The following is a 25000-nucleotide window of genomic DNA, read 5'->3' as shown; positions in this document are numbered from 1 at the left end:
TCTGCAGACACCGTCTTCCTCTTTCCTGCGATTCTGCTTCCTGGGTCCCCACCACGTCTGAACCTGGCACATCCTCAGCCTAAAGCCGGTGCTGACGGGGGACACGGGTGTGGAGCCAGAGGCCTGACTGCTGCTCCCAGGCTGAGGGAGCCTGGGTGGGCTTCAGCCCTCCAGGGTGCCTCGGTTTCCCCATGGGAAGCTAGACAGCAGTATGTACTTTCCGGGGGCCTGAGGGGAATGGCGCGGCCGAGGTCGAGTGTCAGCACGGCGGCTCGTGCTTGCACGGGCACTGACCAGTCCCTAGCCGGTCCCCCAGAGATGCCGCATACGAAGCAAGGGTGCGGGTCCCACGTCTGCCTGTGAGTAGCAGCCGGTCGCAACCGGGTGTCAGAAGGTGCACGAGCAGAGTGCCAGCACAGCAGCTCTTGTGGTTCCGGGGCCCCCTCGCCAAAGGCTGGGGTGCAGAGGAAACAGCCTTGTGGAGCCTCAGGACATCAATCTCGGTCCCGAGTGACATGCAGATCCGCGCTCTCCAGCACGGTCTCGAGCCGTCCCGACCCTGGAGGTTGGTCACCACAAGCTGGGGCTGCTGCGGGGACGCATAGCCAGACACTGAAATGGCCGGGCCGTGGCCACACTTTGGTGTCCAGGCTCTCAGGCTCTGTCCTGCTGTGGCCTCAAGCTCAGGGCAGGGCACGGCGGGCGGCAGCTCGGCTGAGAGGCGGTGCCGACCCTAACGGGAGACGAGGGGGAGGCTGCCGGGTGCCCCCGAGGTTCAGTGCCTAGGGACTGCGGTCGCGGTGCGGACCGGGGGCAACGGGGCTCCTGCGGGAAGAGGGAGGGGCCGCAGGGACAACAAAGGGAAAGGGCTCCCCAGGAAACACGGGCGCCAGCCTAAGTGGCAGAGAAGGTCTCCCGGAGCCCAGGGCTGGGGCCGCGCATGCTGGAGCCCTCTCGGTCCTCCCTCGGATGGGACCATGAGAGAAACAGCTCGTATGCGCCCCTCGGTGTCCTGTAACTACACGTCCCAGCTGGCGTCCCAGACCAACAGGCCACACTCTGAGTTCAGGTCCACGGGGACTCGCACCGGAGGAAGACAGCGCCGAGCAGCTCAGTGGTCTCAGTTTCTTGCGCGTTCCCTCCGTACAGCTCCCCGGTAAGAAGCGGTGACTGCGAGTCTCGCCCCCCAAGGAGGAACTGCCCCCCGCGTGCCCGCTGCTGGAGCAGCACCCGCTTCTGCCCGAAGCACACGTGCACACGCAGACCACGCTCAAAACACCCGCGGCGGCTCGGCAGGGGACACTGCACTCCTCACGGCTGGTGGCCGGCGGCAGGGCCGCCTCCCTGGCTCTTTAGGCACGTTTCCTAGGGACTGAGGAGTGAGACTGCGCGAGTCACGACTTGCTCATGTCACTCGCGGACACCCAGGTGGGCAAAGGCGTTCGCACGCACGGACAGCAGAACCTGCACAGAACTGCGGGTTAGGCAGCAGTCCCGTGTCCCCTGGGGCTTTTCCTCTCAAAACACTGACCCACGCCACACAGGAATGGGAGCGACCGTATAGCCAGACACTGGCCCTGTGAGACAGCGTGATGAGGACGCCGAAACCTCGCTGCCACCGGACGCGGCTGTCCACTCTCACCCACGACTGCGAGGTGTCGCCCGCCGTGACCTGCGGTGGAGACGCCAACGGGCCTCTGCCTGCCGCCCACACTGCCCCCCCACGTGCTCAGGGCCGGCTGCGCCCCCACCCGTGACACGGGGAGCACGTGCCCAGGGGAGCCCTGCTTACCCGGAGCGCCTTGGCGGTTGGGGAGGGAGATGCTGGCGGGGACTCGGGCTGGGCCCTCCGGCTCCGTGGGAACTCCTTGCTCCGGGTGTACAGGGAGGACATGGTGCCTCCGCGGAGGACCCCGCTGGGCCTTTGCAGCTCGGGCCTCCTGGCCGCCCTCCCGCAGTGCCCCGGCAGCAACAGCGGCGGGCTCAGTCTGGGCTTGGGGCCGGTCCGCAGCCAGCTGCCACCCCGCGTGCCTGCAGGGGGTCCTCGCCTCTCCCTAAGGACACTTCTGTTGAGGCTTGTGCCCCGCCGAGGCCTGAGTCCAGGGAGGGTGGTCGGGACTGCTGCGTAGACGAGCTGGGAAGGGGGTCCTTACGGGGGGAAGAGACACTGGCCCCCAGGAACCACGCCGTGTTCGCGGAGCTGGACGGCTTCGCAGCGGCCGTGACAAGTCCGGCTGAGCAACGCAGAAACAGGAACACACGAGCGAGGAGCGAGGAGCGAGGTCTGGGAGAGGACGCAGCCGAGGCCGCCGGTCTGCCCAGCCTCCCCCGCAGAGGCCGCCCGAGCCAGGGCCCACGCACGTCTTCCCCTCCCTCCCGCTGACATTCCAAACCCGATTCGCTCCGCGGAATGCTGGAGTGCGGCCAAGGGCAGAGACTCACTTTCAGCTCACAAGTCGGGCTGCCACTTGCAGGCCACTTACAGGAGGAAAAGCCGCGGCCGGCTCCTGGGCACGGAGGCCCTGGGCAGAAGCCGCGGCGAAGCAGGCGGCGGCCCCAGCGCGGGGCCCTCTGGGCACGTCCCCAGCCGTGAGGACGGGGCCTTTGCAGCTGCCAGCGTCTAAGTCACGCAGCCCCTCCAGGCCCCCGAGCCGCGTCACCACTGCTGCACGGCGAGGACCAGCAGGCTGAAGCTTGGGTCCCTGCAGAGGGGGTGCTGTGTGCGTAAGAGGCCCGCACCCCGAACCACCACCACAAGGAGGCCAGACGGGCATGGGCGGGAGAGGGGGAGGGGTCCGGAACGAGAGGGAACAGTGCATCGGGACGGCGGCCGCAGGACCACGTCCCCGCGGGGCAGTTCAGAGTTGAGAAAAGGGACCCACTGCTTGGTGCTGAGGAGCTTTGGGTGTGGCCTGGGAGCCTCGCCAGTGTGACCCCCGCCCTCTGTTGTCACCACTACTGCCCCCAACACTCTGGCCACGTGCTGCCTAAGCCGGTGGGTCTGCCCCGCAGCGACAGCTCCCTCTGGGCTCTCAGGAACCCCGGCCTGCCCCTCTCCGACGTGGGCAACAGGCTGTGCTGTGGACCTGCGTTACCAGTGATGCCCGTAAACGGGGTCCAACCGGGCAAAGGGGCGGGGGTGCCCACACTGGGGAGCATGCTGGGTCCGGCACTATGAGGCTCCTGCCACTGGACGACAGCCAGCACCCCGCACGCCTCGCCCCGCAGCCACTGTTCAGCCTGGGTTCAGCCAGGCCCCCGTTTCGACGCAGGTTTTTTCAACTGTAAAGTGAGGGAGCTGGGCTAGAATAATGTCTAAAGAACTTTCCAGAAATAATTTTCTGTGACTTCGACAGTCCGGTGCTTTGCGCTCAAGACCCCAGCACACACCGCAGAGAGACAGGTACAAACACTCGCCCTCCCGTGGCTTCGGACAGGCAGCCCTTCCCGACGGCCACAAGTAGCTGCACCAGACACTGGAGAAGGGAGAACCTTGGCACTGTCACCGAAAACAGCCCCGTGACCCCCCATGTGGGTTTCACTTTCAAAAGAACCCAGTGCCTCAGCACGCCACCGTGACGTGCTGTATTTGGTGGGTGACGTTCAAACGTTGTCTTCCTAAAAATCCTGTATCACCAGAAATGTAAGCAGAGCCGGAGCCTGCACACCTCACGCAGAGCTGGTGGGTTGTCAACGCCCGCCTTCCCTTCAGCAGTCAGCATGTGGCGGAGTTTAAGGTCTAGGATACAGCTGTCAGAAAGCGAAGCTTCCAGCACGAACGTGAGGGCGGCACGTTTAACAGCTCCACTGTGCTAGGCACGTCCGTGTGAACGCGTCAGCCTCCAAGGGTCGCATTGAATGTAAAGCTATAATTTCTCTATGAAAGGGACTCATGTCACCAAGTGGTCGCTGTCCGGTCTGGAACTTGTGTGACTGCGACCAAGACGGCACGGAGCCTGTGACCGCCATCTCCGCATTTCCACGCAGAAGCCCCACCTCCCGGGTCCCACGAAAACACCGCCAGGGCCTGGTGCTCACACCTGTGCCGGGCGGACGGCGGACAGCCCGTCTGCCGAGGGGGCTGCAAATCCCACACTGGCCCCTCGATCGTGGGGCCGGGGCCGAGCCCAGCACCAGCTGAGCCTGTGCCACGGCCGCGCTCCCTTGCCGTGCCAGCAGCAGAAGACGTGGCCACCTCCGTGGCCCAGGCAGCCCGGAGCTGGCAGCCGGAAGGGAGCGGCCACCCCTGGAGGCCCCAGTCACGGCCATCACACGACTGCTCTGATGACAGGGTCAAATCAAGCCCAGTCTTTGAAGACGACCTTCTGAGACAGCCATCACGGTGATGACGGGGTCCCGGGCACACTCAGCTTGAAAACAGTTCCTTTCTTAACACTGTCATTAGTTGGTCTTAAACATGTTTCGAAAAAAAACAACAACTTAGGGAAAATACCAGCAGGAAATTCACCAGAATGCTAAACAGTAATTTCTTCTGAGTGGTAGACTTTGAACAATTTTTTCTCATTCTTTGTAGCAGAAACAAACATTTTCTAAGTCCCCTCCCAACCTATACTGTTCTGAAATGAAATTCAAAGAAATAAAACTTAGCTAGGGTCACAGGAAATCAACAATAAAACACGAAGAAACAGAAGGAAAGCACTAGGCAGCGAGGTGTGGGTTTCGCTGGGCGCATCCCTGGCTGTCAGCACGAGAAGGCGCACGGGTCACTAACACGACACACACCCTGCAGGCAGCGGGGGGCAGAGGGAGAAACTGAAGGCTGGTGGCGACAGGGCTGACCTGGCTACCAGGTGGAGCAAAGCCCACGCGGGTAGGGCGGAAGTCCACCCCGCCCTCCTAAGAGAGGTTCCTGACCGCGGCAGAGGCACTGATGGACGGGCAGCGGGTCTAAGACCGCAGTCTCAAAGGAGCAGACGTGAGCGGTGGGGACTGAGGTTTCCTTGGCAACAGCGCGGCCTAAAGTTAGTCCAGTCCTTAGAAGGAAGGAGTGAGCGGCCTTTGCTCCGGGATGGCCTGTCGCAGGGGGGAGGGGCACAGGGAGGCGCAGCCCCCAAGACCCTGCAGGAAACCACACGCAACGCAGAACGTGCGGTCACCCACCAGAGCCTTCAGCGACCCTGGGTGGGCGGTGGCTCCTGACATGTGGGCAGCTGCCACGTCTCGGTCCCTTGTCTGTCCCTGCCTGCCTGCCACCATCATCTGCAAGCGCGGACGGCCTGCCTTTCTGGGGGGGCACTGCCCGCCAGCTCCCCGGTGCCGCCCGCCACGCCGTCCTCACATCTGCCCCCAGACTTCTCCGCCCTCCCCGCTGGACAAGCTGACCCCCACTCTCCTTATCTGACTAAAGAGAGAGGCTGAGAAAGAAAATCCCCTGCTGTTAAAAGGCAGAAAAGCTTGCCTTAAAAAAGAACGTGGTTGTTACAAGGAGAACGGTGAAAACCAGTATTTTACTACATAAATAACAGCTCACCTCCCCGGTCCCTGAACTCAGCGAAGGCTGCTGCCCTATCTCGGGCGCAGCCCGGCTGGGACATACCTTACCATATTAGGCAATCAGGCTCGGCGGGTGGGGGGAGGCCACACAGTCTTGGGATTTTACCTAAAAGGACGAAAAGAGCTGGCCCGGGGGGGAGGGGACGGAGAGCACTGGGCGCCTCCAGCAGGGAGCGGACATCTCAAGGTTAAGTAACAGGCCGGACATGTGCTGCTCCAGAAGAAGGTCCAGCAAAGTCAGGTGCAAAGACTGGTCCCAAACCAGCGCAAACAGGGAAATGGGCTGTGATTTCCTGGGGGAGAGGTGCGTGGAGGACTGCGAAGCTGCAGGGCCAGAGCTGTGGCAGCAGGAATGGGTGACCCGGGTGTGGCGCGGATGCCCGGAGAGCAGGGGAGTCAGTGGCCCTGGCAGAGCAGGGCGTCGGCTCTGCCCTGACACCCACTGCCCTCCCGCCCGCTGAGAAGCTGCTCCTCAGAACCACTGGGCACGTTTTCGGGACAGACACGCCGGAGGGGCCGGGCCTGTTCTCTGAGTCGCCAAATAACCGCGGCTCTGTGGTAAGTGAACAGTGGCACCAAGTTGCACAGTTCCTGGGTCAACGTGAGCCTCCCGAGCACCTCGGCCTCGGCCTCGGCCTCGGCCAGAGCCGGGAGCCTGCAGATCTGAGAGCAGCTCGATGGGTGCTCTCGAGGGCAGCCGGACACTCGTCCCGCTCGACGGCCGAGGAAACGGGCAGAGGGAGCTGTGCGGCAGAGCTGGCTCATGGCCGGGACGGGGAACGCGGCGTCACCAGTGGGTGCTGAGGATGCGGTGCGGCCGACAGCCCTTGGGGTCACCTCGGTGCTGAGACCTGAGCAGCACAGCGCAGGGCACCACACACTGCTGTGTCGGACAAGGCCTGGGGCAACCTGGGGCATCATGTGCACATATAGGCAATCAGGACAGTCCCTCTGATGTGACAGAAGCCACGTGACCCCTGGGCTCCCTAGGCCTTGAGACGGGGGTGGCAGAGAGGCAGCGACTCTCACTTCGGAAGTTGGGGGGCCCTGGGCGCCCGACCCTTTGATAAGCAGGCTGAGCAGGCTGCAAGTTCGTTCACACAAGCTAAGAACAGCAGCAAAGGCACCCCAAGGCCCGTCTGCCGCCCTGCTTCTCGGCCCGACAGCCCGGCCCTCCCTGGGCTACGGCTGCACCCGCCGGCATCAGTGCTCAGAGCGCCTTTGGGGCTGTTCTTCAGGACGGCCCTCCCCTCCAGGCGGTGAGACGCAGCCAGCAACCAAGTCGCACATGCCCCGTTGAGGACAGATCCAGTGAGTGGCTGGGACGAGAGAAAGACAGAGCCCTGATTCCAGGTCTGCTTTGCCACGGTCCTGTGAGCAGGGCACGGAGAGTCCACCTGGCCAGGCTGTCAGGTCCCTGAAAACTCCCCGACTTCCCGGGACTGCCTCCCTAACTATAAAACGTGGCTCCCAGGTGTCAGCTCTGAATTCCCCAACAGCCCCTAAGACAGGAGCAGCCTGTGTACTGCCAGCCTCTCAGGCCCCCTCTGCTGGCCAGCCAGCATCTGCTCTGCTGGCCACTGTGCCCTCCAGTCATGTGACTCAGCCACACAACAAAACTTCTGCGGAGAGGAAACGGGGCGACCAAGAACAGGGCAGATAAAACACGGCGGTAAGTGAACGGCCAGCCAGCCAGAGATGCGGCAGGAGACAGGGCGACCCCAGGGCCACTGCGGGCAGCGTGCCCGGGCCTCCAGCGTGCGGCTCCTGTGCGATGACGACGAGCACGAGGCCGCCACACTCCCAGGTACAGCTGGAATGACTGCCCCCTCGCCCCCGCCAGGGTTTGGGTTCGTGTCTTGGCAGGATGAGGGACATGCAGACTTCTGGAGTCACACGCCTCGCGTGGTAACAGGCCACGTGGCTTTAAATGCACCTGTCAGTGGTGTGCTAGGACAGCGACTCACACACTCACGGCCGGTCTCGCTGCTTCATAAATTTACCAGCGGGGACAGGTTTTGACAAAGCCACGCACCGTGTCAGATCCAAGCAAAGTCCCCAGCCTCTAAGCACTACGACTTGGTGTCCCCACCGGAGAAACTCACGCCTGCACTCTCCCGTCACATAACTGATGGCACTTGTCAGGGCCATTCCTGGCCATAAATCCTGCCTGCATGAAAACTGTCTTTCTCCCAAAGATTTCAAAGTACTTTACACGACCTGTGACATCACACGGGGGCGCCGGAGGCCAGCAGGAAGCGTGCCAAGTGCAGGCCCTCGTCTGGGTGCTGACAGCGCAGAGACGGGCGGCCGCCGCGAGCGCCACGCGGCCCACAGGGCTTCTCGCTGCGAACTCGCCTCGGCCCAAACGTGCACAGGACGGCTCGTCCTCCACCAAGACAGTGCACGCGGCCCACCACTTACCCACGCTGCCTTCACCTCCTCAGAGCCCTCGGTCTCATCTTCCTAAAAAGGAAGGGAAACAAGGGGGTCACGGTCACGGTCACCCATCAGAGCCAAGGGCAGCCCACCAACAGCGCCCTGGCGAGTCACACGTGGCTGCAGGTGCTATGCCGACTGCCAAGGACATGGCTCTGCCACTTCGACAGCCACACAGGCAGCCAGCTCGGCCCTGTCCTCTGCCGTCACAGTGTTGCCTGAGCCCTTGCTGGAAGAGGGGACCTTTAGGACCAACAGGCTTTATTTCGTCTGTCAGCAGTCTGTTTGTCCAACAGTGAAATGCTTTGACCTAGAGCACGGTTTCTAACAGGTGACAGTTACTGTCATTTCTTGTCTCACTGAATGGCTCGTCTAATTCTCAAAGAGTCTCTGGTGACCAGCAGCCTGTCCCACAATGGAGCTGCATGAGCAGGGTGCGACCGGCAGGTGTCTGCGGTGCTGGGCCCTGGGGCGCCTGCCTCCGGCTGAGGGCTGGAGGGAGTGTGTCTCCTACGAGTCTATCAACCCCTCTTTCCTTCCTCCAAAAGAGTAAAGCTGAGTCAGAAGACCCTGTGTTACGTCCTGGGGCGCCCCTAAGATCCCGGGTGCCTGCCCTGTGCCGGGCGCGCTGCAGGCCCTGGATGCTCTGTGGGGACACCCCACGCGGGTCCCGCACCAGCTCGGCCCTTCCTGCACCTCCTTCCCACGCGGTTCCCAATGCTGCACGCTCGTGGAGCCGTGGGGACTGTGTCGCGCCCTGGTGCAGGCCGTGCACTTACGTCCGTTGTCCAGAAGTTGATGCCCGTGCCTCGCCGGTGCTCCCGGAGCCGCCTCCGCTCACGGATGGACAGCCTGTCAGAGGACGGGTCGCCCACCTCAGCCTCACCACGCTCTGGCCAAAGAGAAGACACAGCGTGAGCTAGGGCAGCCGTGGCGAGGGGCTGGGCTGCGCGTCCAGACGCCCCACACACCGTGTCTGTCCATCTCCTCTGCCTCTGGACGCTCGGGGTTGGGGGCCGACGACCGAGTCGCCTGGGGCAGGTGCGAGCCGGCGTGGAGAGAACGTCTTGACGCTGAGGGGGACACCGGTGCCGCGGCTTCGTCTGGCTGAGCCGGACCCCGCAGGTGACGACACGCAGGCTGGAAAACAGCAGCAGGATGAGAGGCCAGTGGTCAGGGCCGAGCAGCGTCTATGCGAGCTTAGAGGCAACGGGCCTCTCCGTGCCGGGGCCTCACCAGAGCCACGGGCTCTACACAGCCGCCGAGCCGGACCGAAGTTAGGTACGTAATTAGCCAGGAAGGAAGCAGCTTCCGGCTCCTGTTCTGGTGGTACCAGGAAAACTGTCCCCAGATCAGCCAATGGGCACAAGGCAGCACTAACCTCGTCAACACAAACCCCTTAGCTTTTGGAAAGACAATAGGAAGGAGGGTGACTTTAAGATGCAGTCCTGGAAGGCAAGGTCTGCACCGGAAAATAAAAGCTCAGGAGCACGAACACACGGGATTCGGAGCTTCCAGGGAGCACAGAGCGAAGCGAGCACCCGCCACCCTGGGCTCACTGGGGCTCTCAAAGGGCCATCTCCCCCTGCGAGTTAGGGCACGTGGCCGTAACTTCTGCTCCCTGAAGAGGCGGGAATGGAGAAATTCTCGCTACGGGCAGAGGTGGGACACCTTTTTGCTTACAAATTAGAAAGGGAAGCAACAAAACACGGAAGCTCTGGACTCAGAACCTGGTTCCAGTTCTAGCCTCAGCTCTCACTGGCTGTGTGACCCTGAATAAGCTTCTCAACTTCTCTGCGCTCAGCTCCCGTACGTGCGCAGTGGGGACAGCACCGTCCTCAGGGATGATGGGACCACGGCCTGCGGTGCTTGGAGCACGCCCACCACAAAGCACCCGACAACAGGCTGACAAGTGAACCCCAGGAGCCGCGACTCATGCTGCCCGCCACCCGGCGTCACGGCAGGTTCCCCTCCCGCAGCTCTGGTAGCTGTAGAACGGGTCACCCCAGCCGGGCACTTCTGAGTGAAACGGAGGGACGGTGGGGGTGGATCACTGCAGGGAAACAGGGTTGTGTCCGCCTACGCGCGAGCCCACAGCTGACCTCCAACTCCGCCTGAGAAACGGAGCAGAGGCCGGGGGCCAGCCCCGTAGCGGCTCTGCGGGGCCCGGGTTCACAGGTTGGGAGGACAGCATGCCGGCGGCTGGGATGGCGAGCTGGCCAGGATGCGTGCGTGCGGCCCCCTCACCCTCCTGGGGCTCTGCCTCCCCACGTTTCAGACGGGAGTAACGACACGTAACGCACAGGCAAAGGTCGCATGATGCCTGGCGCACACACGTGCTAAACGCTCACATTTCTGTTTTTGTATCACACCACAACCTCTCTTTTTAGAAGAGACAGACAAGTATTCTTCCAAGAATAAATTCAGTTAAGTAAAATTTATTTAACTAAACTTATCACGGTGAAATACACACATCTATTAAATCGTCACCTGTGTACCCAAAACGAACACAGTGTTGCACGTCCAAAGTGCGTCCGCAAAACCGGAAAGAGGAACCCTGAGGTGACTCCCAGCAGGACAGTGGTCCCTTGATGATGACCTCCGAGCCTGCAGTCACGCAGGCCGGCCAACTAGAGGCCGGTGCAGAGGGTCCTCGGCGAGCTGCCCACCGAAACGCGCACAGTGCGTGAAGTGCCAGAGGGAGGGACCCCACGTCGGCCGCCCGCCCAGTCCAGAGCACGGCGCAGCGAGCTCACCTCCACGTCCGACCCCTGGCCCCGGGGCTGGCGGCTCTCGCCGGCCTCTGCAGTGGGCTCTGCGGGTGGCTCGTGCTGGCCGGTGTGCCCCTGGAGCCCTCCGGTGCCCACGGGCTTCTGGCCAGGCTGCTCCTGAGCTTGCCGCTCGGCCCGCGACCGGCTGAAGGTCCTCTCGGCTTCCTGCAGGTCTGTGAGGGTCACACCCTGGGGAAAGGCGCAAGTCAGAGAGCCCGCTGGACACGACGTGGAGGAGCGGGGGGCGGGGGGCTAACAGGCCCGACAGCGCCAAGTCCCTAACCCTAACCCTAACCCTAACCCTAACCCTAACCCTAACCCTAACCCTCTGGGCACAGACCCAAAGGTATGGGAAGCAGGGTCTCCGAGAGTCACCTGCACCGCACGCACGCAGCGGGTTGGGGGCAGGAGCCACCCGAGTGTGCATCGACAGCTCGGGGTGAACACGGCGTGGCGCCCAACACGGGAGGTTATGCAGCCACACAAAGGAAGGGCCTTCTGGGACCTGCTTCCCCGTGCGTGGCCCCCGAGGACACGCTGCTCAGTGGAGCCAGCCAGGCACTAAACGACCAATACCCTCTGACCCCGCGACGTGCGGCCCCCAGGGTCAGAATCAGAGGGCAGCTGCAGGGTGAGCGTCAGCTGGGGAAGGCGAAGGTGCCGAGGTGGACGGAGCTGATGGCTGCACAACACCATGGATGCGGTTAACCCCGCAGAACTGACATCTGAAACGTGGTGAAAATGGTAAAACTTATGTCATGTATGTTTTACCAAAACAAAAAAGAAAGCTTTGTTAGCCGGGTCCTCGTGGAGGCCACTGTCTACAGATAGGTCCGCAGCAAGAGGCACGAAGCAGCAGCAGCAGCAGCACGGCGCCTCGCTCCACGGCCAAGGAACAGCCCACCGCGGGCCACGGGGCATGTGCTGGTCCAGGCTTCAGCTCGTGGACATCGGGGCTGCGTCCGCCTTTGGCTGTGACCATCTGCACATGTGTGTGTGTGGACGCGAGCTCTCAGCCGAGGGTGCTGCGGGCATGGCTGCTGGGCAGTGTGGTGGCCCTCGCAAACACCAAGGGGCCACGCAGGGCCCCTCCAGGGAGCCTTGCGCACGAGCGGGTGATGCGTCCTGAGAAGGGCCAATGCTCGGAGTCCGCAGAGACCAGAAGGACGGGGGGGGCTAGACTCGTAGGGTCTGTGCAGCCTACCTAAAACGGATCCCAGGAGAGAACGTCCCGTTCGGTGCCTGGGACAAGACGCTCATTTTGTGTTTTAACCGCTCCTCCGGTGGAAAGGCAGACGGCAAAGGACTCAGACAGGTCACACTCACCTGTGTCACCCAAGGACTCAGACAGGGCCACACTCACCTGTGTCGCCCGCCGGGCCTGCCGGGCCTGCCTGGAGCGTGCTCTGCGTAAGGACTCTGCCTCCTCGTCCCGGACGGGGGTCAGGTACGACCTGCAGGGGGAGCAGGAGGACCAGGCGTGAGCCTCACTGCGCGTCCTCGGGGTGGCAGGTGGCTTCCCCTCAAGGACGCCTGGAGACAGGGTCCAGACGAGGGGAGCACTGTCATGAAATCACATGAGCCACCACGCTGTCACCGGCAGTGTTTATGGGAGCCGCCGCCCCTCCCCCTCGCGGTGCGTTTCTTCTCGTCTCGTGCTCTGGGTGGCTGTGGATGCAGGACACGTGGACACGGAGCACCGACGGCTTGCCCGCTCGGCCCCGTCCTCACGGCCCCTCAATAAAGAACGCCGGTCCACACCCGCAGGAAGCAGGCTGAGGGTTTTGCTGCTGTTTTGGTCTTTAATTGTTGAGTGTGTTGAATTCTATCAGGTGCTTGTCATCCCTATTTATGGAGATTACGTTTTTTTCTCTCCTATTGATATGGCGAATCACACTGAGTAATTTTTGAATAACAGAACAACACTGAGTTCTTGGGGTAAGCTCAGCCTGGTCATCTTCTTATGCAGACTCAGTATGCGTTAGTTTAAGGTTTCTCCATCTGTGTTTATGCAAGTGGAAAAGTGCTTTCTTGTCATCTATTTTCTGCAAACAATTCTGTAAGATTGGAGTTACTTCCTCCTCAAGTGACTGGAAGAGTTCCCCAATGAAACCATCTGGGTTGAGCATTCTTTGTGGAAGGATTTTAAATAAGGAGTTTAATTTCTTTAATATATTTAGGCCTATTCATACTTCGTTTTGGTAATCTAATTAGAAAATGGGCACGAGATCTGAACAGACTTTTCCAGAGAAGATATACATACAGGTGGCCAACAGTGTGAAAAGTTGCTAAACGTCTTTTGTCATTAGGGAAATACAATGTAACAGGTACCAGCTCGCACCTCTCAGAACGGCTATCAGAAAGACACGAAATGACAAGAGGTGGCAAGGACGCAGAGGAAAGGGAACCCTCGGGCACTGCCGGGGGGATGGGGAACTGGTGCAGCCGCTATGAAAACGATACGGAGCTTCCTCCAAAGATGGAAAACAGAACCACCCCACGATCCACCAATTCCACTTCTAGGCATTTACCTGAAGGAAACAAAACACCCTAACTCAAAAAGACATCCGCACCCCACGTTCGCTGTGGCGTTACTTACGACAGCGAGACGTGGAAACCACCTAAGTGTCCACCGACGGAAGACGGACAAAGAAAACGTGGCACACGTCCACGACGGGACAGTGCTCAGCCGCGACAAGACCCTGCCTGCCACGTGCAGCCACAGGATGGACCCTGAGGGCACCGCGCCGAGGGCAGAGCGTCCGACCGAGAAAGTGGCGGTGTGAGCTCCCTTGCGTGTGGAGCGTGAAAGAGCGGACCCCAAACGCGGAGGCACAGAGGACGGACGGACTGGTGGCTGCCAGAGGCGGGCGGGGGTGTGCGTGGGGGTGGGGTGGGGGAGGCAGATGCCCACGGTGAAGCCCCCAGACCCGGGTGTGATGCACGGGGCGGGGCTGCGGCTGACACGAAAGTCCTGTGTATCCGAAAGCTGCTGGGGAAGTGGGTGGATCTCAACGGCTCCCAGAAGGCGACACGTCTGTAACCACGTGGGGCGGGGGCGTTAACCAGACTCGCCGTGGTGATCGCTTCACACCGAACACGGACATCGAATCAGTGTCACACCCCCGACGCTAACGCACGGTTACACGTCGGTTATGGCTCAGAAGTAGTAATAACAAACAGTAAAACCACATAAATAAGTAAAAATTACAAGTCGCATTCTCCGACAGCACCTTTGGTCTGAGAACTCTCTCTGCGTGTTGGGGAGCGGTCAGTAACATCACTCACGGTGGCAGAGGCGAGGTTTCTAAATTCTTGTTTCTGCTTGAACGTCAGCATTTCATGAGGGCAACAAACACCTGCAGAGTCGCCCTGGGTGGACTTTCCACAGTCGGAGCAGGACAGTTGCCGGCAGGGAGGGGACGGGCCGTCAAGAGGCAGGTCCGTGGCCTCCGCCGTGTGGCCAGGGCTGCCATCCCGGGCAGCGGCCCCGGGAGGGTCTTGCAGAGGGGTTCGCGGGCCCACGGCACAGGCTGTGGTGACAGCTACCGGTGAAACTTAGGACTTGTCTAGAACCCGTCACAGGGTCTGCACCAGGGACCCGGACCTCCTCACCGACCGACCGCGTCTGCGCGGAGGCACCGCGGTGGCAGTCACGTCTCACCCCGAACCAGCTCCTTTCGCCGCCCTCGCGTCCCCTGCGTCTTGTTCTGGCCATTGGGAACAGCTGTCCTGGCCATGCCTGACACAGGAACACCACCACACAGGAAGCTGCCCCCAGCTCACGTGCCACAGCCGGTGCCAGCTCCCCACGGAGACGCACGCCTGTCTCTGCATCCCTAAGTTCTGAGTTCTCACTGCCGCGAACCCCAGGGTGTGAGAACTCACCAGGAACGTGGGGAAGTGGCCGCTGCGACCCGCCTCTCCCCCTGGTCGTCCTCAGCCCCCCGACACCACGCACAACCAGGCAGCTCCCCCAGAACCACCAGAAGAAAGAGGACTGGGTGCCAGACAGGCCTCCTGGTGCCACGACGCCATCACCTCCGCTGCTGCCCCAGGGGCGCATGTGGCCCCCTCCCCACACCCCACCTGGCACCAGGACCGTATCCTGGGCTTCCGACTCCCACAGCATCCGGCTGAGGCCGCCACTGCCGGGTCTTCCCTTCAGGTGGAGCGGCCACACCACCTCGGAGAGCCCAACATGCCTGAGCGGCAGCCTCCCCAGGGCCCTGGGTTTTAACAAGTGGCCACCTCTGCTGTCCCCACTTCCCCGCACACACCAGAGCTCACCCTGGGACTGCTCCAGGCGCCCATCTTTTTCTCACAGGAATCAACTAGTAGGAGGGAAGGGGCTTGAGGGCAGACGCGGTCCCTCCCGCGGGTCACTAATATCACAGCTCTGGTCAGAGGGCGGTGGAGTAAGGACGTGGCTGACGAGGACCCTGAGCAGCAGGCGTCTGGCTGCTGCAGCACAGAGGGTTCTCACTTCCTCTGGACACATGTGTCCTGGGGGAGGGGACACTTTTTAGCCCCCATTCCTGAAGTATCAAGTGGCTAAGGGGCTCTGTGACAAAGCCACCGTCTCTGGAAAATGACGTGGGTTCCCATCTCGATAGCTGTGTTTAGCAGCAGAAATTCGGGAACAAGGGAACAGACTCTAATTCGAGACCCTGAATCTCACTGTCTGACTCGGCAACAAGCTGCGCCAGGTCTCCTGTCCCAGAACTGTGCAGCGGGGTTCAGTGGCACCAGCTGCATTTAAACTGCTTTATGGAACCGAAGCCACCACCACTGCGACCACCACCTCACGATGCAGAGGAGAGGGGTGTCTACCACACAGCTTGGCACCTTTCCCCACTTAATTAGCAGCTGCCGAAAGGGACCCCCTTGACTGACTAGACACACTTTGCTCCAGCGGTGTGCATAACTCGGGGGCAGGGACGATACGGACGCACGTGCAGGACCCGCGGCCAGCAGCGGCCGCCCATCCCGGACTCACGTTAGGATGCGAAAAGCGCCCACCCCAGAACCACACCGCCAGCGCCGCACAGGATGGCGGTGCTGGTCACAGATGCAGACTCCGACCTCGCCGACGTGGGCAGGAAAGGGGTCACGTGCTCAGGCCACACTGACCAACACGCCACATCATAACCAGTCGTCCAAGCGACCAGAAGCGACGGGACAGCAGCAGAGCAGACGACAGAGCCCGCTCTGAGTGCTGGCCGCTCCTGCTCGGTGTCCACGGCTGGGAGGACAGGCCTGCGCCCACTGGCGCACAGGCCCAGCACGGTCGAGGGCGTGGAGCCTCGAAGGCGGCAGGAAGCGCCCAGAGGGGCCTGTGGTCTCTTCATGCATCCACAACGGCCTGTCTTTAATGTGGGGACAGAGAGGGGAGTCAAATGGCTTTGAAAAGCTATGACTCAGAGTTCAATGACTCGGTTTAAATTCCTCACATTCCAAGAACGAGTCATCACACCAGCAGGAATAACCGCCTTGCTTGTCACGGCCCCACGACGACTAGAACGTGGGACTCGGCCAGGACGGACCATGTCCTGGCCAAGCGAAGTGGAGTCGTCGTGGCGAAAGAACAGTTCTGGTCACTTCTGTAAAGGACAGAAAGGGAACCGCAGAAGGGAGAGGGACGGCTCAGGCTGGGCAGGGGGCGGGGAAAGGCTGGCAGGGACAGAGCGGAGGGGCGAAGGCCGGAGCCAGCTCCAGCATCAGCCCAGGGCACTGTTTATGCTCCGTTGCTAAGGAAAACCCGGAGCTCCGGGAAAGGAGCCCAGCCACGACACCGTGCGACAGCTGCCCCATGGCCCCGGTGACCCTGCAGAGCTCTCTGCCAACTGCCGGCCACTCGCCGATCTCACCCTCTGTCTGCCCTGTCACCGTCAGACAACCCCGCTGGTGGCTGGAGTCCTTGGGACCCACCAGGCCAGCCTGGACGGCAGTGAGGGGTGGCAGGGGCCTCTGACAGAGGTGTGCCACCTGGCGGATGCCGCCTGCTGTCAGGGCCTCCGCAGGCCCTGGGGATCTGGGGGGCTAAAGTCCTAGGCCTGCCTGGCACCTACGCAGAGCTCATTCGAGAGCACTTGAGCTCTTCAGGAAAAGAAAGAAAAGGAACTTTGTACTCCAAGGTCGTGCCCTTCTTAAGAGTAATGACCTGTTTCAGAAGTCCCGCCCTGGGCTCGTGTGGCAAAATCGTAAACTACCTAGAGTCCTGCACAAGGGCCTCGCCTGCTGTGTTTCCTCCATGATGACGGCTGTCTTCACAGACTTACGTCACAGACGCTGTCCCCATAACTATAATGCTGATACTTTACCACTCTGGAACTTTGGGGAGCGGAAGAAAAAAGGATAAAAGTGACCCTAACCCCCCAAAAGTCCAGTGTTAAGATTTCACGTGATGATTCGGTCTCACAGTTTAACCTTCTGTATCTCCCTCTGCCCACTGACCACCACGTGTGCAGTGAGCGCCCAGCAGAGAAATGTGCCCACGGTCTTGGCTGACAGGTGTGTACGCCCGCTCAGCCCTCCCAGCAGACAGCACTCCAGAATAGGGGGGCCGGAGGTGCAGGCCGCATGGGGACCCTCCGGCCACACTGCACGCAAAGATCACTCCTGAGAGGTCTTGCTGGGGCCAGTGGCAAAGTCCATTTACGCCAATGGTCGCGAACTGCTCTGGGCGACCTGCAGACACAGGCCTCAGGCCCCAACGCGGCCCCCATCGCGGCTCGAATGCACGGACTACAGGGACGCGGCAGCTTTCAGACCAGAGTCAGCACCCAGCACCCAGCACCCAGCACCCAGCACCCAGCATGCTCTTTCAGAAGGAAAACGTAGCTGTTTTCGAAACATGGTTCTTTTTCTCTTTCAGCTGACGTCTGTCTGGAGGGAGGAACTCACGGCCCTTCTGAGCCAGCGTGACGACGTGCTTTACTGGGCCACGTCGCTCCCCAGCCGCAGGCGCCCGCAGCACTGAGCAGAACTGAAGTGCCTCAGCCCAGCAGACACGCGTCTGTGCGGCTGGGCTCCCGCCCGCCACGCGGGCCCCTCGGCCGCTGAGCGGACCTGGGGGGGCGCCCGTCTCGGGGTCCGAGGAAGCAAAACACACTCTTCCACGGACGCAGACACTGGGGACGTGCCACGAGTGCTGACCCCGCACGACCCGCTCTCCGCTCCGCAGGGAACAAACCTCGGTGGCTCCCGAGTGACCCGCACTGGGCACCGCGCTGGGCAATGGCAGGGGCTCCATGACATTCTGACAAGAGTGACCGCGTCCGACAGCTCTTCGTCTAGTGCCTTATCTTGAGCCGTCCCATTTATTTTTTACCTAATGAATATTATTTATCTAATGAACCCTAATATTACCCTGCTTACTAGCTCGTGCCATCCCTAAACTGCACTTACTGTGATACGCCACATCGCAGCATAATACGTGACCACCTGGATCTAACCCTCCCGTCCTGCTGTCTGCTGCTCCTCGAGGAAGTCCGTCCTAGTTATAACATTTGGCATTTCAATAAAACTCCTATGACAGAATCGAAGTCTGCAGCAGCTGCAGACTTCCTGACCGCAGGCTACAGAGTTCCCGGGGGACAGTCACTTCCACTCCAGGTGCCGCTGCACATCTGCAGTGCAGGTCGACGAGGGGCTGACACCTGCTCTCGCAGGAGGCATGAGCCAGCCGGCGGACTTCACTCATCTTACTCGTCTCAGCCCACGAGGATTTTCCAAGGGAGTTTTCTTCAGAGTTTTCTTCAGCTATTAAAGTTCGCTTTGCTTTTAGTTTCTACATGAAACCTTGTCTGAGCTGGCAAACACGGACGCATCGAACACCTGAGGCTGATTTGTTAACGTCCATGGCTGGAAGCCAGTCCAAAGGTGACAGCTGCTGCTTCTGCAGCCTGTCGGCCCAGAAGTGAAATTCCTTAGATTTTGTGTAAAAAATGAAAACAGGAAAGGAAGAAGGAAAAGAAAGGAAGAACACTACTGTCCAACTCACTTTACCTCTCTCTTCTTACGCTCATAGTATTATTTTCTAATATTACGTATCATCTAATAATACTACTTAATTGTATTAATTACAAAGAATCGCCTTTATGATAATCGAATACCTAAAAAGGCTGACTCTCTGGGCCTTGTAGGGAAGATTCTGACTTATCATGCACGTGTCCACACTCATAAAATACAATCTCCTTCCTCTGTGTACTCAGAATAGAATGAAGTCAGACTGAGATCTAAATTCTGCTAAGGTATCACCACCCCTGCTTCTACTCTGCAAAAAGGGATGACCGTGCCCATTCTGACAGGGGTCAGACCTGGCCGGCGTGGAGGGACGGCCCGCCCTTCCGGTGCCACCTCCCGAGGTCCCTGACGGCCGGGCCCCTCGCCGGCAGTCTCGCCTGCATCGGGGCACGACCGGCCTCTCGCGATTTCTCTCTAAATCAGACCAGCCCCAGAAGAGCCGGTCACGACCCTGCTGCCCTAGTACCACGCAGCAGACGGTCCCTTTTCTGGTTCTCAGATTAACGACACTTTAAACCCTCGCTCCACCTTTGAGCCTTTTATTACATCGCTGCCTTTCTCTGCTCCAGAGACGTCTCCATGGATGACTGAGAGAAATGGAGGGTCCTCTGTGCCCAGTGCCCATCGCAAAGCGGGAGCCAGGGCCCGATGGAGCCATCCGAGGCAAGCGAGGAGGCACGCCACCCCCAGACAGGACGCGCACCGATGCGCGAGCTTGCACAGCCGAGGTCTCCACCCCGAACCTCCCAGGGGCAAACGCAACCCCAGCTGCAGGGGACCGGGCTGTTTCCACACACACGCACGCGTGAGACCCGGGAAGGCTTCGCACCCACTCCTGCGTCCCCGCCTCACAGGACAGTCCGTGGACACAGCGGCAGGCACCCACCTCCGGCTGCCCTTGACTCCCACGGAGGCGTCCGTCCCTGGAGCGGAGAGCAGAGTGGCAGCGGTGACCCCGTTGGCAGTGCTGGGCGGGGGGCGGTTGGTGATCACACACAGCGGGGTGCTGGGGGAGCCACTGTCCGTGGTTCTCTCTGCGGTGGGGTCAGCCTGGGACTTGTGAGGAGTCCTGGAATGAAACAGATGCGCAGGAGGCGGTCGGGCACGCGCAGGACATGGCACGGAGGCTCGAGACGGCTGAGCCAGACGACCTTCTCGCTCGGACTGTGCTTGTTTTTAAAGTCTGAGCTCTTAAACCTTAGAACCATCGGCCAGATGCTCTCTGCCTGAGGAGTTACGTTTTGTGAAATTCTTTTTTCTGACATTAAAGTCTTTAGAGAACTAGCTGTGGCACGAGGCGGTGACATATGACTCGCGAGCACTGTCTGTCTCCACAGGTGCACGAGCAGAGGCCCCCCACACGTGCAGACGACGCCAAGGTCACTGACGACACTGCGGCGCCTGGCCTGCAGTTCTGGCAGGGAGTCCCTGGGGCAGTCCCCTCGGCCTGCAGGGGACACCCTGGGGTGCGCAGAGGGTTTGCTAAACAGGCCAGCGGCTCTCTTCCCATCACCCAGATGCCCGATGGTCCACCCTGCGACTGCACACGGCAGCAACGGAAGCAAGCTAATGGGGTCCCACAAGTGCCCTCAACTACAAAATCCCAGCCGGCAAGCTGTACAATGAGTCATTTACATGAAAACAAGATCTTTGTTTCTCAACAAAGACTGGAGAGCAACCACTGGTTCTTCACCCAAAAGCTATCATTTGTGATGTCACAGCTTGTTGCTGTGGTAACAGAGACCCAAAATTAATACTCAGAGAGATTAAAAGCAGTGCACATAAAGAATGCCAAAAACCTGTTTTTTTTTCACCTACTCACAATTGCCGGAAATGCTTATAAATAACTATAAATTCACTTTCAAATAATCACATTATTAGAAAAAAAACTTGAAACAAATAATCAGATCATAAAAAACTAAATGTGGTACCTAGACGCAAATGCAAAAAATAGAAGTTCTGAAGTGGCCATCTAGAGAGCACAAGCCACTTAGCCAGACGTGATTAATGACTCGGAAAAAAGGAAAAATTTATGTTCATTTTTAATTGAGATAAATGCAGGCAAGTAATTCCTCCGGCTTACAAGATGTCCACGAGAAGTAGGAATAAAATTAGCCCGAAACAAAGTTATAAGAAATTACGCTGGTCGAACCTTACCTGAAACTCTTCTCAGGTTAATGACCTGTTCTGGCCTGTGCCATTTCTCAGGTTGTGGAAACGCCAAGGATCTGATTTTACTCCACCACAGAACAGGACGCCCGCTATCCCCCTGAGATGCTACCATCTTACGGCGACGGTTAGGACAGAGCAGGGAGGCTCCGGAGCAAGGGCCCCCGGCTTCGGAGCCATCGGGGCAAAGCTCCAGCCAACTCAAGCTCTCCGATCGCCATCTGTAAAATGGGGACGACACCCGAGAACGTGGGAGTCCTGTGACGCCCGAACGAAACCACGTGTGCATGTCAGCGCGGCACAGCGCCCGGAACGGGGTGCAAACTCAGCGGAAACAAAACTCAGGAGACACGCTGCAAGGGGCAGATCGGGGTTCGGATCTGGCCTCGGCTGTGCTGCCGGGGAGCGGGCGACTCGGTTCCGGTCCCGGTTTCCTCCTGTGAGGTGAGCACGACACCTCGCACGCCGAGGGTCCTGGTGAGACCGGCGACGACGTGTGTGCTGAGGGGCTGGCCGCCTGCCCCCCACTCTCCACTTCCTCCTTGCCGACTGGCCCGCTTGCCAGTGCGGGCAGTAACGCCGCTGGCTAAGGCCTGTGCTCGCTGGTCCCTTTGGCTGCTAAGGCAGCCAGTGAGACACACACAGAAAATGAGTGCTTTGGGGACCACCCTCAGTTCAGAGCACCCCCTCTTTCCACACTCCCCCTCCTCCTCCTTCCTGCCTGGGGTGTGGCCGTGACCGCCAGGGCTCTGATGCACGGGAGCCCAGGTCCAAGGTCCGTGCGGGAGCCGGAGGAGCCAGGGCCCCCCACTCCCTGACGTGGCAGCGGAGTGCTGGGCTGGCCCGCCCCAGGCCTTCCTGAGGGAGGGGAGACAGTGAGCTGCTACGGATTCACGGCCACGTGCGAGTAAGTGTGCGTTCTGTCCAGTGCCTGCCCCGACGCCCGGCACATAACAGGGCTCAGCCAGTGGCAGCGACGGTGACCCTCCCCGCCCCAGTCCTCATCAGATAACCAGGCGACCCCTCACGTTCCCGCTTCCTCATCGGTGGGCCGGCAGTCGCAGGGCTCACGCAAGCGGACCATCACGGGGGCCCGACAGGGCTCCATGTGACTGTGCAGCCTGATGCTGAGCCGACCGCCACGCGCCGCGCCCCTGGCCAAGCAAGTGACCTCCACCATTTAGGGACAGAACCCACGGCCTCCCGTGGTGCCCTGCGGCAACGCCAGTGTCACCGACGTCTTCCATTCTCTCCGTGTCAGCTGCAGACACAAGGCCTCAAAACAGAGCCCCCTTTGCCACACCCCAGAGTAAAAGGTGTCTGACCACACATACGAGGTTCAAAGCCACAGTTCAAACCACAGCTGAAGTGCTGCTGTGCATTCACAGCGACGGTGGCCTGCTACCGTCAGATGCTAGAAACCAACACGCTGCCCCGGGAACGAAGGGCAGGCCAGCGCGGCCCCCGTCCCTCCCCAGTGTCTCCAGCAAGACACCCTCGTTGGCTGGGAATTCTCAGAAGGCTGACTTGGGTGTGCGTGCCATCTTCTAAAAGACTAAAAAGCAGCTCCTAATCATACTTACTGGGAAATTAGTAGAAATGAAACATGGGGATGTTTTCAGTGTGTGACTTGCCACAACGGTGTGACCTCTGGGCTGTGATCATACTGGTAAGGTCACTGCGAGACTGGGTGGGTGCCTGGATACACACCCTGCAGTTATTCACAAGCACCGCGGGCAAGTGAGCACAGGTCACGCAGGAGCATCCTCACGAGATTATGGACATTTTCTTGCTCCTACAGTGATAAATCTCGTGTGCATCCAGAGGCATCAGCTTTGATGACCGTAACTCAAGTGGCTCCAAAAGGCCTTACCTGCCATGCCGCACGGATGCAGGAATGTCTGCACTGACGGGTGCAGGGCAGGAAGAGGCAGGTTGGCACCTGCTGCCCCGAGAGGTAGATGAACCAATGGCAATGGGCGAGGCGGCAGGAGACGCGTTACGATTGGCTGAAATGCAGGGACTTGTGGGGCCACTACTTCTAGCAAAGGAAGCACTGCAAAACAGCACACACCAGGGTCCTCAGGACGCGCCGCACCCACCGCCGCCCGGCACCGCCTCCCCACCCCGCCTGTGCACTTAGCAGAGATGCAGAGCAGAGGAGCTGTGACAGCAGGGACGTGACCGGCCCCAGCTAGAGCCGCGCGAGTGGGCCTCTGCCGGTCATCCAGAGTGACAGGACGCGGCCGAGGACAAGTGACAGGAAGCACGCGGGAGCAGAGCGAGGAAACCGGCAACAGAGTCGTCTTACTGAAAACCGATTCCCAACGCACCCAAGGCGAAAGGTCCTGCACCCCAGATGCCCGCCTGGCCCAGAAGCAGCCCCGCGGGGGCCGGGGCAGAACGAAGGTTTCGAGAGGACGGGACAGAGATTCAGAGCAGAAGAGTCGGGAAACTGAAGCAGCTCTGGAAAAAGTGCCTTTGGGAGGATTTAAAGTTTTAAGTCCAAAGCCATGGTGTCTGGGAGATGGAGACAGGTAAGAGCTACCTCAACTGCAGCAAACACCTGCTGGGGTGAGAATCTATAAAAACCTTCTGGACTGCAGCAGTAATTAGACACTTGAGGGAGTGACTGAAGCCAGCTCTGAAGCCCTCTTGGGAAAGATGCATTTTACCGGGTCAGAGCAAAGGAACCAGTGCCCGAAGACGGGAGAGGGACCGGCCATGGCAGCAGGCCGAGCTTTGCACAGCCCGGTGGCCAATGCCTGCTCACACTTCCTCTCTCGACAGTGAGGGCACAAGATTCTTTCCTTACGAAAAGTTCTTAAGACTTTGTAAAACCAAAACAGCCCAGGGTCACGGGAGAAGAGCTCTGGGAATTCCAAGGGCGAAGCCTGTCTGTCCCCACCAAGTGCTCACGTGACTGTGCCTGCTCCCCACGGTGGAGGCGAGAGGGCTCCCTGCTGCTGCCAGAGCTATGTCGAGTGGCATCCATCAAACCACATGCGACTCACTCAACCACGTGCTGAGGATCGGATCATGAACATCAACAACACATCCCAAAATAATGACACACCCCAAAATGTAACGGCAGCTCCCTTTCTTAGAAAGTCATCTTGGTCTTAGCTCCAACAAGGAGACGCAATGCATCTAGCTAGACTAATGCCTCAGCCTTGACGACAAATAGCTGATGGCCTCAGTTCGCCAAGGATACCGAGTCCACACACTAAAGCTTCAGCGGGGCCGCTGAGTGGTGCCCCCAAGGACGGCCTCCCTCAGAGGCACAGGGCAGAGGGACACTGGAAGGCAGCAGTAGCTGTTGGGTGCAGCTCGCTGGTGCCCATGTTTTGACAGGGACCACTTGACAAGAGTCTTCTCATCGAGGGGAACTAAGTTTCGAGCCCGCCACATAGCCTGTGGCCGGAGGTGCTTCTCGGGGAGGCAGCTGGTCACCTGGGACACCTGCTGTGGGTGGGGCTGTGTGTGGAGGCAGGTGGAGGGTCAGGGTGGCACGGAAAGAGCGCAGAGTGAGGAGTGGGGAACAGACCCCCCGGGTCAGCAGCAGAGTTCAGACCGAAACACTAAGTGCATCTGAGAGCCAGTGACCTTGGCAGAGGCGCCGGCACGTGACAAAGAAAGGGACTGCAGAAGAGGGGGCAGATGAGGAGGGGGAGGGAAGCCATGTACCTTCGCTGCACCAAACTCGCGGGATTCCCGTCGTGATGGATCTGAGGGCCGTCAAAGTCACAAAGAAAACACAGCTCAAGTCCCTGCATTAGCAGCTGTAGCACGAGAGTCTTCGGTGCAGAGCAAGCTGCCCCAGCCTCCCCCCGCCCGCCTGCGGCCCCCGCCAGGCCCCCCAGACGCAGCGTGAGAGGGGTGCTGCTACCAGGTGAGGGAGTCACGGGGCTCCTGGCGGAGGACTCGGCGGGACTGAGAGAGGGGACAGGGGCCCAGGTCTGTCTGTGCTGAGAACCTGGAATCAGCTACTTTAACTCAGTTAAGAAAAAGAACTCATTTTAGTTTAAAAGTAGTCAAGATGTTACCCCGCCGAGAACCTAAAAGTCAACCGTTTTAGA

General features: G+C 60.0%; 1 protein-coding gene across 16 annotated transcripts in view; it reads right to left on the bottom strand.

Annotated features, from left to right (window-relative positions):
• Positions 1-25000, bottom strand: part of PPP1R12B (protein phosphatase 1 regulatory subunit 12B) — a 78906-nt gene that overhangs the window by 27144 nt on the left and 26762 nt on the right. For 7 of the 16 annotated variants that reach the window (XR_005657463.1, XR_005657464.1, XR_005657465.1 and 4 more), the window contains exons 13-19: positions 19639-19821; positions 12088-12178; positions 10710-10913; positions 8925-9093; positions 8733-8845; positions 7838-7980; positions 1793-7803 (exon numbers count right to left, since the gene is read on the bottom strand). Coding sequence is in view for 6 of the 16 variants with exons in the window: in XM_039883583.1 (XP_039739517.1) it covers positions 8333-8488; positions 8733-8845; positions 8925-9093; positions 10710-10913; positions 12088-12178; positions 19639-19821 (916 nt within the window). In the remaining 10 variants the exon portion in view is untranslated. Of the gene's footprint in view, positions 1-1792; positions 7804-7837; positions 7981-8198; positions 8489-8732; positions 8846-8924; positions 9094-10709; positions 10914-12087; positions 12179-18554; positions 19340-19638; positions 19822-22794; positions 22978-24608; positions 24650-25000 lie in introns of those variants that run through there. The other 9 variants (XR_005657470.1, XM_039883584.1, XM_039883581.1 and 6 more) reach the window with 5 other exon arrangements.

This window comes from Pteropus medius, unplaced genomic scaffold, assembly GCF_902729225.1.
Source record: "Pteropus medius unplaced genomic scaffold, Ma_sr-lr_union100, whole genome shotgun sequence".
Lineage (NCBI taxonomy): Eukaryota > Metazoa > Chordata > Mammalia > Chiroptera > Pteropodidae > Pteropus > Pteropus medius.
Note: the sequence above shows the minus strand (reverse complement) of the source record. Positions and strands in the feature narration are given on the sequence as shown.